Genomic DNA, 15,027 nt, shown 5'->3' with positions numbered 1-15,027 from the left:
CATCTGACATGTTCTCTTGCCTTTGAAGGATTGGAAATTGTACTTCAATCACACTGAGAACTCCTGTGTTTTCCTATACCATATACAGCAGCATGTATGGACTTATGGCTTGATTCAGCTATATACGTAATGCACTCATTTTATAATTAGACCCACTGTGCCAAGGTACCTTAGCGATGTTGTAGTGAGGATTTATTTGTGAAGTGACTGACAGTCAGGAAGTGTTTGGGGGTGGGTAACAGCGAGTGGTATGTCCTGACCAAATTGGGGGCTACGACTGTGATATGTATGCAGAAACATGGCGCCATAGTCTCAGCCACACTGCCATTCGCTATGACCATAGGCATATTCCGATGGTTGAATATTGAAGCGTCTTTGTACACAGCTGCTAGGATGTGAGATGCAGCTTGTGGGGGTCTCAATACAAATCCCAGCGTCTGTGCCATTGTATATTATTGCACAGGACAGTAGCTAATATATTATATATATATTAGCATAGAACTCTGAATCAGATGTTGTATAAAGCGGAGATGTAAATATTGCAGTTAATCCTACCTACACACACAGCTGTTGTCATATGTTTATGTAAATACGTTGTCATATGTTTATGTTGTCATAAGTTTAGGTAAATGTTCATCGAGTGTATTTGAAACATTAATGTATGGGCTCATTACTGCGCCACCTCTGCACACTTAGGTTAGAAACATTGGGGACGATTCAGACCTTGAGCAGCAAATTCGGCCCCATCTCCGATGGTGGGGGACTCCGCAGCGAAATTTTCACTGGCCGGTGCATCCGCATTTTGATTGGCAGCCAAGGAGCGTTCCGGCGTGGACACCCGGCATTTCACCGGTGTGCATACAAAAACGGTGGGCGCGCCCAAAGAAACGCTGGGCAGGCCCCAGCCTGCTGGGGCCGGGCGGATCACATCACATGATGTCAGCGCCAGCCCCAATTCTGAGAAAACCGTGCAGCTGATAAGTAAGTCCTGGGCTACTTTTCTGTTGTGAACAGAGGAGGAGTCATTCTGTGGTGAGCCACCATCACATGATCTCTCCTCTGTGCAGGTGCTTGCGGGCGGATGTGTAAGCACACACAACCGCTCGCAGCATAGCGAGGGGATCCGGCCGGCGGGGAGGACGTGTATTTGCAGGGGCAGTGTTAACCAGCTCATTAGGCTCTGAATATACGCAGCCTAGTGAGCAGGTCTGAATCAGGCCCCTTTCCTGTTGCGATTTCTGCCACCAACGGGAACGTTTTCACTTTGCACGGCTAACAATTTCTGTGGGCTCCCTTAAAATGGGATGTCTCCAAGTGGAAGATGTATGAAGCCTTGGAGGGAGAGATATACTGTACCAATATATAATGCAGCATGGAGAGGACTGGCAGCAACAAGGGGGCACGGCCTAATGGGAGAGAGTACCTGCTTTTTTCCCTTCCTCGGATCTCCCCTGTCCCCAGACAGGCTGGGATGGTCACACTTTAAAAAGGTAATCTACAAAGTGGGGGTCTCCCTGCCATAATCTGACACAGCCTGGGGCTCAATTCCGTAGGTCTGGGGTATTCAAATGCAGCCTCCTGCTGCTGTGGAACTACACATCCCAGCATGCACTGTCCTGGTTTTATTCTGTCCTAACAGTTAAAAATGGTGTCAGAGCATGCTGGGACGTATAGTTGCCCTAGGTATATAACAACCTCAGAACACAATGAACTATACACCCTGTACTGGTGAGTATTGGGGCAATCATGCTAATTAGTGATCCCAGAAAACCACTGCCTCATAAGGGAAACAGAGATGTATCTTATATAACATGGTAAATATGTTCTACTTTCCTGGATTACACATTGGGCATGATATAATATAACACAGTCCGGCACCGCAAAGTACCAATAGTCATGCACAGGACTTGCGCAAATAGTTCTTGTGATGCAGTGAGAGCAGGAAGATCTATCAATAACATGAGCGGGTGCTGCGCGATAGAGCCACTGGGAGTGCTGGCAGGTGGCGACGTCGGCCTGCAGCTTTACAAACAGAAGGGGTGATTCAGGTTGGCTCCCAAAGCACATTTGGTTTTCTAATGGACTAAATCATGGTGCATTGCAGAGTTAGATTTGGGTGAGTTATTTTGTTTCTGTGCAGGGTAAATACTGGCTGCTTTATTTTTACACTGCAATATAGATATCGGTTCGAGGAACACACCCCACCCAAATCTAACTCTCTCTCTGCACATGTTACATCAACTCCACCCGCAGTGCACATGGTTTTATCCATTAAAGAAGGAGTTTGCTTTTGCAAGCCAACCTGAATTACCCCCAGAGTCTTCTTGCCGCAGTTGTGTGGGAATGGAGAGGACAGGATCTCTATTAGAGAACAGATATATCCTGGTCTCTTGTTAGCTTGTGCGGTGACTAACTTGTGCGACAGTCGATGGTGTTGGAGATGATCTGAAACTACGTCCTAGGATTTGAATGAGTAATACAGCAGAATGTGTTGTGCCCCAGGGCAGCATTACCATATCAATGCTATGGCTGTATGCCTGCAGCAGCGATAGTGCCTCCTTCTGAATCAGGCCCTTTGTTCCTACTTGGGAACCTCATTACCCCATTAATATGCACCGTAATATATCACTAAATCATTTTTTATTACTTTATTAGTAATAAACCATCTTTAATGATGGTTAATTTCCAACCCTAAAACAACAAAATAACACTGATTTTGGACATGTTATTAGCATTGTTTTATTTATTTGCCCTACAATAGCATTGTTAGAAGTCTATGGCCTCAGGAGTTAGGATACCGGTGTTGTGGGCTGTGTGTGATGGGAACCATATAAAAGTATATGATACCAATTATTTTATCTTCGGGCCAGTAAAGTGCACAGAAATGCTGGATTTTTATCACAGACTTGTTTTATCCGCTGCATAGGAAAAGAGAAAAGGAAATTCCTCCAGGTATAAAGAAAATAGAAGTTTAGATCCAAACGGCTACAGGACAAGATGCTGAGTATTCCCCTAATGTCTTCCCACCAGGAGGTAGAAGGAAAATCTCCTATTCCAGCCTCACTGATTACTCATCATAGGAGCTGTGGTCACCAGAAGCATTAGAAGAAATCTGTAATAATATACAGTAATGGCCGATGTGCAGTACATAATAACAAGTCACTGAGGAATTATGAGGCTACGCATCAAATAAGCAGCCTGCAGGCGGAGAACTAATAACGGGATGGTATCTCAGAGGTTGGGAATAGGTCGGGGCATTTGGGACTATGTAATGAAGATGGGATTAAAGAAAAACTCCTGACTCACAGATAAGTTTACATCGGTTCTTCCACAAACGTGAGGCTGAAAATACATCAATACAAGACTAAAGGTGCCCATACACTAGGACTAAAGGTGCTCAATCACATAAAAAGCTTCCAAATCCCATGTATTTGTCAGCAGGTCTGATGTGATCTGCTGTCCCGTGCACAGCACATTGGAGTCTGCTAGTCGCACTGCCAGCAGGGGAGATCTGTCAGATCTAGGGTGGCAAATCCCGGGATTTCAGGATTAGACTGCGCATGCTCTAATGCCGGGTAGCATCTGAGCACTCGCTCAGACGCTGCCTGGGTGCTCCCCTCCCGGCTGTACAGCTCTGCACTGTGTGAACCGGTCGCAGGTCACGCTGCACATCAGTTTGCGCAGCCTGTCCCCCCCTCCCGCACCGCCGCTCTCAAGTTCTGAGTAGAGATGGGTCGTTCGCGAACAAAGTGGATCTTTTGAACAGATCCCCTAAAAGACTGAGGGAGCTGCCGATCCTAAAAAGGTGATCCGTCGTTCTTTTACTTTCAGTTTCGTTTTTCATTACAATGCATTTGCCTGATCTCAGCACTGCCACCTGTGGCAGCTGAGATGTACTAACTCAGGAGACTGAGTACAGTGCTGCTACTGCAAGTAAAAGAAAGAATAACAAGGCTGCTGCTGCTAGGGATGGCCATCGGTGCAGACGCCATCGATGGTTGCCATCTATGGCGATTCTGCACCCAGCCATCGATCCGTGTTTTACTCGGTTATGTATGTTCTTATTTGTTCGGCTCACTGTTTAAAAAAAAAAAAAAAAGGGAAAAAAAATGGCAATAAATGATTGTAAAACAAATTATGCTTCGTTATTATCAATTACCCCTTCTTTCAAAGTGAACCGTTGCGGCGCCTAAATGATACAGATCTTTTCACTGACTGATCTGCTGGATCCCAGCTCTCGTTAGTGACCCGTTTTGCCCATCACTAGTTCTGAGTATGTCGCTCTGCCGATCCGGCCCGCTCCCGGCTCTGCCACACTGCCCGGTATATAAATGTGCAGGGCGGGAGCATTTTTTTCTATAGGGAGGCCAATCCTGGGAATCCTGGGATTGAGCATTTCTGAATCCCAGGATTGATAAAATGCCCTGGGATTGGCCTCCCAAGTTGGATCCAAGCCAAGCCTAGTAGGCTTGGCTGAGATCGCATGCGATTTATCGCGTTTGCGTAAAAAACGCATATGCTACATTGCATAGGGGTGGTCACAGGCGAGTTCTCCACTCTGAGAAGTTGCCTAGTGTATGGCCACCTTAAGATGTGTCTGCGGTTTCATTGGCCACTTACTATTACTAGGCTGCTGTCTGGCTTCCTTCGGAATTAATGTTATACCCATATAGAACATTGCTGGCACTTACACAGCAGTACTGATGCTTATGGACTTTTCCTTGCACAAGAGTTGTGTGGATGCCTATACATTGCACACTGTAATAAGTATAAATATGGGACATTTCTAAGTGGCCTTGGGCTAGACGTTTGTCCAAACCAGGTTGGTTGTGCCTTTAAATGATTATCCATCTAAAGCATTGGGCAGACTTGCCAGGAAGTCATCAATGCCTGCATTGCACAGACTAGTACATTTACCCCAAAGATGAAGCTACCACAGCAGCTGCCGAACACAACATCTTTAGCCTCTCCCTCTCTTACTACAATGCTGATGGGCATGGGAGATTCACAGGTCCCTGGGGTGGCTGCTCCCACCCTAATCGAGTCTGTGGCACTGGTGTCCTTTCTGTTGATTTTCAGGGAAAATAGTGGTGAAATAAGCACACGTATATTACAAATATAATGCTAGTTCATCCCAAAGATGTGAGATCTAATTTTGGTGCAGTTACTGTAAAATGAGTTAAAATACACCCCCCCCCCCCTGCCTTTCAGCGATACCCCAGTAACATGGCCCCTGGTAGCAGGGTGTGGATCAATGGATCAACAATGTTACAGGGGACAGTTAACAAGTCGACACCATGGGCCGGCTGTAATGCAGTGCGAATCTGGTGGCCACGCAGGATGCTGGCCGAACTCTGAGGTTCTTTTAAAGGGGCAGTCAATTACAAAGCATGGTTTTGCCTTGCTTATGACTGCCCCTTTAAAAAACGCAGGGTTCGGTCAGCATCCCTCATGGCCTCTGGACCTGCATAAGATCGACCAGCATTATGTCGACATGTACAAATGATCAACAGATGAAAGGTAGAGTGTGCTTGAGGTTTGCACGTACATAAGGTCAACGGGTTCAAAAGGCCGATACGGCAAAGGTCACTAGGCCTCATTGGCATTGGTTTCTTGCCGAAAGCCCATAAATGTCTAATTACTGTATGTTCTTGTTTGGCACACAAACATAATGTAAGGACACAAACCTAAGAGTAGAGCACCGTTACCACCGCCTTTCACACTCACCGGTTCTTGAGATGAGCCTCCACATCACAGCGCTGCATGGTGATCTTGCAAGCATTGGAGAAAGGACAGGAGACCACCAGCTTGTCCAGCAGTTTGTGCACCAGGATGCTGGATTTCTTGCACAGTTTAAAGTGGAGCCGCTTTCGGTCGAGCGGGCAGAAGTCCTTCTCCTGTAGGAAGTTTCTGAGGCACTTGAAGCAGAATGTGTGGCCGCAAGGGGTATCCAAAGGCTGAAGCAGAGGTTGAAGGCAAATGTGGCAAACCAGATCATCATCCACTTCATTCTGGTAATTGTACAGGTGGTTCTCTCTTGTCCAGTGCTGCTGGCCACACTCGAAGCACAAGGGATTCAATGAAGAATCATCCTCTACCACAACTAGTTCTTCAGTCGCTGTGCCCATGGTGGAAGCTCCAATGCACCTCAACAACTAGCCAGCTTGGTGGTCCTCAGCATCGCACGCAGGGCATAGCCGCTGTTATCTGTCGGCCTAAAGACAAAAACAGAAATATAATTATCTCTGCACAGGTTACTACAGCAGACCAATGCGTACTGGGGACGCCAGACATGCGCCATTTGTGTCCAGGTTTGAAATTGTTGAACTAGCTATTAGGGTATTAGAACTGCTGAAGCAGACTCTGCCATTCCGGAGCTTGTAGTGCTCATTCCGATCTGGGGGTGTCGGTAACAGATGACACTGAGATGATGGGGAGGGAGAGATTACAGCCTCCCTGTATGGGCCGAACATTTAGATTTGACTACATCCCTGAACCATACAGGGAGGTTGTAAGCTCTCCCTCCCTGTCTCCGTGGTGACAGGTGTCACAGACACCCCCACTGGACGGACTACCCCATGGATGGATGGGAAACGCATTACAAGCTCTAGAGTGGAAGAGATTGCAGTATGGAGGCGGTCTGGTCCGGTGTTCTAGCTTTTACCGAATCCCCCGTTACCGTGCTGTTGGAACCAGTCACATTATTGAGGTAAAAGTGAGCTGCTGAATTATAAATAACATCAAAGGGTCCTAGTAAATGAATAGGCTCCTTCTCGGTGATAGCACCGAGCCCTGATGATTTGATTGGTCGCATTGTCAAGTGTTGTTACTGGGTCATAGTAAATATTGCAAAGGGCCCTATAAAATTGATAGGTTGTATATTCGCTAACAGAATAAAATGTCTGCCTTCACTTTGTGCGGGCAACAGAAACACTATCTGGTGTTTTCTACTTTTAAATTGCAAAAACATCTATGTGGAGCGGGGGTGTAATGATATTCGTGGGCACAGTGGGGAAGTGTATTGTGGATACTATGTTTTTTTTTTTTTTTTACACCTTAGTGCCAATAGGGGGGGGGGGGGGGGGGATTTCAAGATATTGCTATGGGGCGCACAACATTCTAGTTACGCCCCTGTGCAAAAACGCGGCTGTGCGATCAGCTCTGAATCAGGCCCAATCGTCCTAATTTGCGTGATGTAGCATAAGTCTCTAGAAAGATAGTAAAATGATTGCATGTCCTGAACCATTCCCTTACCTCACAGCAACTGGAATACTAATAGATTTTGTCTTATCCCCCCCTCCCAAATAATTATACGCTAAGTTACAACTGACACGCAAGTGTTAGTGATTGCAGCTTGTTAATCGCACGTTCCGTGTTACTCGGAATCTCGCTGCATCCCATTTACTGTGACGTGATAAAAGCCAGCACCCCTCTCAAAAATTGATCTGTTTGTTTGCGGTAAAAAGCAGAAGCTCACTTGGAAAACATATTTATGTTATTACTTATTCTATTGCAAGGAAGAGAACAGGCGTTTGCAAATCCAATATTACCGCAATGCAGGGTGGAAATGATGTGTTGTATTTATTTGTGTTTTACTGTGACATCCAAACACACAGCACAATGCAGAATCTATTCCACAAACATCAAGGTGGCTATAATGTCTTATTAGGAATAGCAATATGGGTCTAATTATTTCTCAGTATTGTTATATTACAAACCAGAACTATATCCACACATTAGATGCACTGCAATTCTTTGCTTGTTATCCTTACTGTGAGACATATGACTGGTGCTTTACCTCAACCCCCTTAACACCCACAGCCCCCCTCCCCCACATCATTAAAGACACTAGTATACTCCATGTAGGAATACATTTCGTACGCAGGAGAATCTGATAATGGCGCATATTCAATCCTGGGTCACGACTGTTAGGCTAGCCTGACAGCTGTGACTAGGGTTACCACCTTTGTGTTGAGAGATTCCCGGACAGTGGCCCGCCCCTTGACACACCAAAAGCCCACCCATTGGCCAGCCCCTAGTCCCACCCCTTGACCCACATTATGTTTTTTTTTAACCTTTGCTTTAATTTCATCCCTGATTTTGCTCACCATAATGCCAGTTACATGTTACATCACACACAGTAATGCCCATTACAAGTTATGCCACACACCAGGATGCCCATTACATATTACGCCATACACCGCAATGCCCATTACACGTTATGCCAGGACTCAACAATTTTTTTCTAAAGGAGGGCCAACATGGAGAGTGCACGCTGAAGGCGAGCGTCCAAACTTTTCAACATAATGCCAATTACACATCACACACCGATTAGATAGTATACAACATGCCATAATGCCCATTACGTTATGCCACACACCGTAATGCACATTACGCATTATACCAAACACGGTAATGCCCATTACACGCTATAGAAAACACAGTAATGCCCATTACACATTATGCCACACACTGTAATGCCCATTATATATAATATTCCACACGCCGTGAAGCCTTTTACATATAAGTGCTGCTTAGCTACATGCTTGTTGCTACTGGTTTCATTCTTGATGCCAAGGGTTTCATATTCATGCTCGATGTCAGAGATTGCATGCTCTGTGCCAGGCTGTTACATTCACTATGCCAGGGGTTATATGCTCTGCCAGGGGTTACATGCTCGTTGCCAAGGGGGGGGGGGGGGGTGAGAGGTGACGCCAGGCAGAGTGAGCAGTGAGGCTAGTCAGGGGGAGCGGTAAGGCCAGGCAGGGGGAGCGTGTGATCACATAATATTGGGCCAGCCACAGTAGTAATCTAAAGTAGCTGCTGCTGGGGCTGGCTGGGCCTGGGAGGTGGGCTGGGGGCCTGGGGCCGGGCACATTGCCCAGCAGGTGACCACCTGACTGGAGAGTGGAGAGACTAAAGCAGCGAGCCCTAGGCCTGGGCAGAGCAGGGCACCAGGAAAGGGCGCAGACTGGTGATACTGTGACAACAAACAACTGCCAAACTGAACTGCGCCACAAGTAACTCACCGTCAGACAGTCCTCAGTCACTCCGCTCACGCTTAGCCGCTGCCTCAGGCACTCACATCACGCGTCACGCAGCGCCACAGGAGGAGCCGGAGTGAGGAGAAGTGATACTGACGCGTGACACACTGTCTGTGTCCCGCCTCCTAGTGAGCGCCGCGGCAGAGTGTCATTCACAGACACTGAAGAGGACGCTTCCGTCTGACATGTGTCACCGCCCTGCGGTAGGCCCCATTACATGGTCATCTATAAACTTCTAAAAATAATGCTTAGATTAAGGGGTTGATTTACTAAGATGGGAGTTCTATTGAAGATGGGATGTTGCTATGGTCAACCAATCAGATTGTATCTATTATCTTCTAGAAGATGCTAAATAAATAAAAAGTAGATTCTGATTGGATGCTACGGGCAACATCCGATCTTCAATAGAACGCACACACACACTCACGCAATGCTGTAGAAGGTCGATGGTTTGTGAACACTCCCTACGCCCACCCCCTTTGGGTCTACTCTGTTTATTACAAAATAACTCTAATACCCCTTTAGACTATTTTTAGCGCCTGGCGCTCTACAACTTTTGTTTAATACGTTGCTTTATTTATATATTTTTTCCCCACCGTGTATCTTTCAATCTGGCATAAATATCTCAGATAACGATGATTATTGTTGTTGTCTGGTCACATCCCAGTGAATCGAGTCTTGGATCACACGGCATGCCATTGTGGCACCCCCCCCCCCAATCCCTTTGTATGTTGGCGGAGCAGAGCGCTTGCGGCCGAGATGCTTGGCCAAACTTTTAGGCAGGACCAACCATCAAGACTTCTGCCAAGTGCCACATGGCCAGTCCGGCCCTGGAAGTAATTCTAATTTATCAAATTAAATTTTATTTTTTGGAATGCAGGGAAAATACTGCCTGGTTTTTTAAATCTAGCACATAAATATTGTATAGCTTTATGTTAACACAGAGTTATACAATTGGTTAGGACATGGCCAAGTCCCAACACTAATGGTCTCCTGGTTTAAATCTGTTACAACTGTAGCCGAACGCTGTTTTGACGAGGTGTAAAATTGCACTTTTCATACAGAGTGGCTTTCACCACTTCACTGGTACTCCCGAGAATTTTCCAGGCTGTGCTCCAGTGCCCAGACTGGCAAACACGGAAAATTCTCGGGAGTACCAGGGTCTACGCTACCTAGTGCCGGGCAGCACTGCTGAGCGTTGAGATGAGGGCTGAGCTTATCTTCAGATGCTGCCCGGCCCCGGCTGCCCGTCCCTGCCTCCTTTCCCCCGGCTGTGTGCAACGTGACCTTGTATCATCAGGCCACATACAGCCGGGTTGCGGGGGGAAGGCCGGGTAGCGGCTGATGCAGTGCTCAGCGGCACTGCCCAGCCCCAGGAGAGACGGTGGTGGTTTTTTTAAAGGAGCGTTCCCCAAAAAAACTCACCCAGTGGGGAGCACTCCCTAAAAAAAAACACCACTGCAGGGGTTAATAATGACCATAATCAAAGTGTACATTTATAAGAGCAGCCAAGCAGATTTTATGCTAGCATATATTGTGCTGTTGCTTTAGGTTATAAGCAAGTGCATGTTATCGAACGTGTACTAACATTTAGCTGGCCGCTCAGCATTATTTGACAGAACTGCTAAGTAACAATTTATTATCATCAACAGTAAGCTGAATTGCAAATTTTAGTTAAATTTTCTTTGGAAACAGAGGTTTTGATCCCTGTGATTTGGTATCAATTCACCTATCACCTCTGGTCCTGCGCTGGTCAATTAATAGGAGCATTATCCAATAAGAGGACAGGTGCAGGTGGGGCAGATGTAACATGTGCAGAGAGAGTTACATTTGGGTGAGTTATTTGGTTTCTGTGCAGGGAAAATACTAGCTGCCTTATTTTCACACTGCAATTTAGAGTTCAGTTTGAACAAACCCCCACCCAAATCTAAAGTACACACGGTGCAATTCAGACTTTCTATACGATTTGTACTACAAGATATACAGTAGTGCAAATTTAATAGAAAGTTAAGGTGGCCATACACACGCAGATTTATCTTCAGATCTGGCTGGTTGGAACAAAAACATGGTTATGGATGAGAGCAAATGACAGTTGACCATTTGCTTGGAAATACTAGAAAACTGCCAAACTGTCACTCATCCATAACCATGTTTTTGTTCCAACCAGCCAGATCTGAAGATAAATCTGCGTATGTATGGGCACCTTGAGTCTGAATCGCACATGTACAGCTGCAGTCAATGCTGATTTGCAATATTATTCCACTAGCCACCAATGTTATTACACTATCCACCAATGTCATTGCACTGACCACCAATGTTATTCCACTGTCCACCGATGTTATTCCACTGTCCACCAATAATCAATGTTATTCCACAGTCCACAAATGTTATTACACTGACCACCAATGTTAGCATATCCACTGACCACCAATAACCAATGGTATTCCAGAGTCCACAAATGTTACTCCACTGACCCCCAATGTAATTATATTCCACTCACCTCCAATGTGTATTTAATATACACACAGATCACTGCTCTTTTATTTATATTTCTGTCATTTTGTTATGTAAGAACAAGGGTCAGAGACCTTTTTTTTACCTTTTACCCCAAAATATATTTAGACATGCCGATGTTACCATCTTGATTTGAAAGGAAGGAAGACATATAATTGTAATACACACTGTACCCCCAGAAACTGATGATATATCCTGCTAGTACGGTACACAGCCTGGCAGCCATTGATGATGATGATTACCATGTATGGCTGTGTGTGGTACAAAATTTGTAGCGCACACAGCCATACATGGTAATCATCATAATCATCGTCAATGGCTGCCGGGCTGTGTGTGGAATAGCCATTGATCATGTGACATCCAGGAAACTATTAGTGTCAGTATTTCAAGATGATATAGTGACAGTCTGCAAGACTCCCCTAGACTAGAGATGGGTATATCTTGACGGAGCCTATGACCAGAAAAATAAACTCTGTGCCACAGCGGCAGTACAGACTACGCGCTACCAAGATGGCGCAGCAACTAGTCGACTACTGAAGAAGCGGGTGGACTTGGAGGCGGGGCCTGGGGCATCAAGTAGGGAAGCGTGTTATACACAAGGACTTGTCGCACTGCACTTTTACACTACAGTACTGTAACACACGCAGCCAGGCATGCATATAGAATCTATACATAGATTCTATATTTAAGTAAATGAAATTCCTGGGGGTAATGGATGGTTGTGCTGCCGAGACACAGCCAGGCAGGCGACCGTCCATTGCCCCCAGGAATTTAATTTACTTAAATATAGAATTTGGGGTAATTTACCCCTGTTCCCTGACCACTGTGTAAGTATATGAGAAAATATAACACCCGGCAGTGCTACCTACTTATCAAGCAGGAAAAGCTGAATTTTTTCAGGTTTGTCCATGCAAGGATGGTAGCCATGGGCACTCACAGTGCCAGTCTGGATTGTGCAACTTTAGGCCCATGCGTTAGATCTGTGCACTATTACGACAGGGTAATATAGGAGGACTAGAGGTCGCTGGAAGGGAAAGCTTGTACAACACCTTGATAGCATCTGTTATATTGATAAATTACATCACAAACACATCTTGCATCACTGCAACAGCTGGCGTTCAGGATGGGTCTTCATAGGGGTGTATTCAATCCAGGAACTGCCCAACAGTCCTGTGGCTTCCAACACTAATTCGACTGCTGGTATTCAATGTACCGACAGTACAGTGTCAAAGTCCTGAAATCGGCTAAAACAGATGTGAATTGTCGGAAAACATACATGAATTTGACAATCCATGGCCGTTTCCAACAAAAAAGATCCGACTTTAAGAACATCTGGATCTGACAGCCTTTAATGCTCTCGTTAACAACAGCATTGAATAGGCGAGTGCCAATATTTCCCCTGTCGGGAAATATCGGCAGATTGATTACCCCCTATAGCAGTGTTGTTTTTCAACCACTGTGCCGTGGCACACTAGTGTGCCTTAAGCTGTTCACAAGTGTGCCCCCAGATCTAGCGATGTCCAAACCAGTTTGCAGCCACCACCACTTCAACTGTTATTTACTGGTCTCTTCTTTTCATGTAAAGGGCAAATTTACTTTATTTTTGTTACCTGTGGGGACCAGTGTGATTGTTTTATATATCGGGGCCAATAGGTTTGTTTTTATTATCTGTGGGATCCAATGTGTTTTGCCCTGTGGGGATCTCATGGTGTGCCTTGGCAATTTAAAAATCTTATTTAGTGTGCCACAAGGTAAAAAGGTTGAAAATCTCTGCCCTATAGTGACCCCCATGCCCTATTTAATACCCTCCTTGGATGTAAATATTCACAACAATGTAAGGAGCTACATTCAACTTTTGTTTTATTAAATTAATTTTTTATATAATATTTTTTTTTTCATTTTCTTATTTGAAACAGAAAAAAAAGGATATGAAGATCAATTTCACAGAAATTTTATATAATTCCATTACTCTAATTCAATCTGCAGAAGATTTACTTATTTCTAATTGTTTGCCTCTTACAAAGGTATTGGGTTTCTTCATGGTCTAATTGTGATCCATTAATGTTAATAAAATAAATGTATTTAACTGAAATGAATCAGTCTGTAAACGGTATGGATACCTGAGTCGAACTGCAAAATTGAACACAACCTCATTTGACGCCCTCGTCAGCCACGTACGCCCTGCTTTTGCCAATGACTGGGAATGTCGATCTCCTTAATTGAATTAAAATATGTTATAAATGTGAAGTTCTCAACTCCAGTCCTCAAGTACCAAGTGTTTGTGAGTTAATTTAGTTTGCAGCATCAGTCATTATTCCATCTGCATCCATGGGATGCATTCAGAATCAGGGTGGTCATGATGCCGGCGTTTAGTATACTGATACCGGCATCCCAACTGTCATCAGAACACTGCTGCAGGAACATTGAAACCATCAGGATGCCGGCGTCCCGAACGTAAGTATCCCGAGGGGGGTTAGGGTCAGGCTGGGTAAGGGTTTAGGCCCTAAATGGGGGAGTATTAGGCTGCGGGGTGATAGGGGGGGGGGGGGATTTAGGGTTAGGAGGTGGGGTACGGGGGTCAGCTTTAGGCACTATCGGGGAGGGTTACTAAAAGTCTGCCTGTGGGGGGGGAGGCTACGGTGAGGGTAGTAGGGAGAGAGGGTAGTTACTGTAGGTACTAATGGAATCCCTGTCGAAGCTCCTTGCGACCAGACATATCGGGATCCTAGAGGTCGGTCTTTTACCTGCAACAACCCTGACTGCCGTGAGTTTGTATGTATCCCGCATCCACAAGCAGAAATCCACATACAAGGAAAGATAAAGCAGAGAGAGGTAAAGTACCAACTTCTGACATTTTCAAACATCTCCTGTAAAATGGCAAGTAGATGCGGTTGCCTTCTACTTTATATCGCTCTAATGCTTGATACCTATACCCCAAAATGAATTGTTCTGCAGACTTAAGGGTTGAGAGCCATTGGCGTCAAAAATATTCAGAGACAAAAACAAAAAATGCAAATTTTCCTCGTGATGGAACTGAATACTGTTTCCACATATTAAAGTCATCACAACCTTGAAAACGAATCAATAACGAAACGTGCATTTATGTTTTGGTGAATTGCTTCAAATCCACATGAGGTTCGGCAAAAAGAAAAAAAAATATTCTCATTTAAAGGACTGAGGTCTCTGCGGGTGTGTTATAGTGAGTCAGTGCACCCAGTCAACCATCAAATGCCTTTGTAGTCCTGTATTCCGTTACGGAATATCATGCTTTTTTTGAAGACGCATTAAAATGTAAAATAAAATGGTGCAAAAACTATTCAAGGGTATTTAAGACTATCCTGGAATTTTAAAAACAACATCTTCTCTCACATCTTTGTGTTTGGGTGAAGTGTGTTCCTATGGTGACTGGTGAGGCATACATTAATAACACTTTACATCAGCGTCTCAAGGTCACTTGTTGAATTCCACA

At 45.1% G+C, this 15,027-nt stretch overlaps 1 protein-coding gene across 2 annotated transcripts in view; it reads right to left on the bottom strand.

Annotated features, from left to right (window-relative positions):
- LNX2 (ligand of numb-protein X 2) overlaps positions 1–15,027 on the bottom strand; it is a 132,632-nt gene that overhangs the window by 63,607 nt on the left and 53,998 nt on the right. For both annotated transcript variants that reach the window (XM_083169865.1, XM_083169864.1), the window contains exon 2: positions 5,728–6,215. In XM_083169865.1, coding sequence (XP_083025991.1) covers positions 5,728–6,128 — 401 coding nt within the window. In that variant the 5' untranslated portion in view covers positions 6,129–6,215. The remainder of the gene's footprint in view (positions 1–5,727; positions 6,216–15,027) is intronic.

This window comes from Crinia signifera, chromosome 2 (assembly GCF_055691185.1).
Source record: "Crinia signifera chromosome 2, ASM5569118v1, whole genome shotgun sequence".
NCBI lineage: Eukaryota > Metazoa > Chordata > Amphibia > Anura > Myobatrachidae > Crinia > Crinia signifera.
This window is presented reverse-complemented; position numbering and strand designations above follow the sequence as displayed.